Genomic DNA, 1,579 nt, shown 5'->3' with positions numbered 1-1,579 from the left:
TCTTCAGACTAAGGTGCGTCCAGACTTCAGATCTTCATGTTCTCTGTCACTCCCACACATCTCTGCTCTCTGATTGGCTGCTGCCTGCCAGCTCCTGCCCACTCACGGTCTCAGCCAATGGCAAGGCAGCAGCAGCATTCTTCTCCCGCCCACTCGCAGACAGAGGCCCATTGATTCAGACGGAGGGACCATGGAAACAACCAACTGCCTGCTCATTACTGGAACTAATCAGTAATCACTCACTGGTATTGATCAGTAATTAATTCCTGATCACTGATATTGATCGCTGACACTTCTGTGGTTGGTTTCCAGGCGTTCTCCACACGCACACACACACACACACACACACACACACACACACACACACACACACAGCAGGTCTGTTTTGGCCCTCAGTCAGCTGACACTCAGCAGCTATGTGGGCGGTTACTGTGCAGCATGATCTGTGTGAGCTTTCGTTAGACCCGATTCAGGGTTTATCCTCCTGGAGGTTAAACTTCAGAAGCTTTTAGATTGAAAATCCAAAGACGTGCTTCCTGTCTGGACAGTGTGTTTAGTATTTGGGGTCAGACTTCCTCCCTGTCTGAGGTCAAACATCTCCATCAAAGAAAACACACGGGCTGTGTCCAAAGCAGTCCGGCAGGTGGAATAAAACCATGAGCTCCTCAGTCTGGCTGCATAAAAGACTGTGGGATTTTACAGTTCTGGCTACAAACTGTTGAAAACTGCTCAGCAGAGTTAAAAACGCGACGACAGCAGCAGCAGCAGCAGCGCGAGGTTTCACTGAGGTACAAACATCACAGGCCTGTGGTCAGAAAACCCTCACGGGATCTCCGACACGAACGGGAGCAAAGTTTTATGTCTTGGTTCAACTTGGTTCAAGCCACAGCCACTGGCACTATCTGGAAGGTCAAAATGGGACACGCCCCCTACGGTGGTGGAGAATGACCAAGCTAAGATCGCATCCAGCTGGTCTGTGCGTTTCTGCAGCTCAATATACAAACCAGCCCGTTTACCATTCGGCGTTCCCTCCTCCCCTCTCATAAAGGATGCTCCAGTGTCTCCTCCGCTAAAGGAAGCAATAAAGGAAGCACCGAGGTTCCTTCCTTTAGGGTTTGGAACAGCTGTGGCCTCCACACAGATCACAGGTCACGTCTGTCAGCGAGTAACCTCACGAAAACGGAAAGCACCCACAGACTTTATGATGGAGTGTTTCAGACCTCAAACTAAACGCACGCAGTTCAAACAGGATGGACTTTTATTGTGAAAGTCCGGGTTCATCAGTCAATCAATCAACCTGATCAATCACAAACAAACCAAACGCTGAAAACTAATCAGCTGACCTCTGAGAAGCATCCTGTCTCCTCCCACTGAGCAGTGACATCGCAAACACCTGTTAAACACACTCACCTGGCGTCCCCCGGCAGGTCGAACATGGTGCGGTCCAGGCTGAAGCCTGACGGCGTCTGAGCGGGGGTCAGAGGGGGTTGGTACAGTCCAGCAGGGGGGGAGCCAGGCTGAGAGTGAGACAGCCTGAGGACAGACTGACAGGTGAGACACACAGGTGTGAGTGACTGTC

At 51.1% G+C, this 1,579-nt stretch overlaps 1 protein-coding gene across 1 annotated transcript in view; it reads right to left on the bottom strand.

The window, feature by feature from the left end:
* Window positions 1–1,410: 1,410 nt before the first annotated feature.
* Window positions 1,411–1,579, bottom strand: part of zgc:153012 (uncharacterized protein LOC777626 homolog) — a gene marked incomplete at its 3' end in the record, with an annotated part of 2,697 nt that continues 2,528 nt past the window's right edge. Inside the window, 1 exon segment of the mRNA XM_042217037.1 lies at window positions 1,411–1,544. Within this exon segment, the coding sequence (XP_042072971.1) occupies window positions 1,411–1,544 (134 nt within the window).

The sequence above is a fragment of the Haplochromis burtoni genome, unplaced genomic scaffold (genome assembly GCF_018398535.1).
Source record: "Haplochromis burtoni strain Fernald_Lab_line unplaced genomic scaffold, NCSU_Asbu1 Contig_1532, whole genome shotgun sequence".
NCBI classification, from domain to species: Eukaryota; Metazoa; Chordata; class Actinopteri; order Cichliformes; family Cichlidae; genus Haplochromis; species Haplochromis burtoni.
The sequence above is the reverse complement of the archived record's forward strand: the minus strand, read 5'-3'. Positions and strand labels throughout refer to the sequence as shown.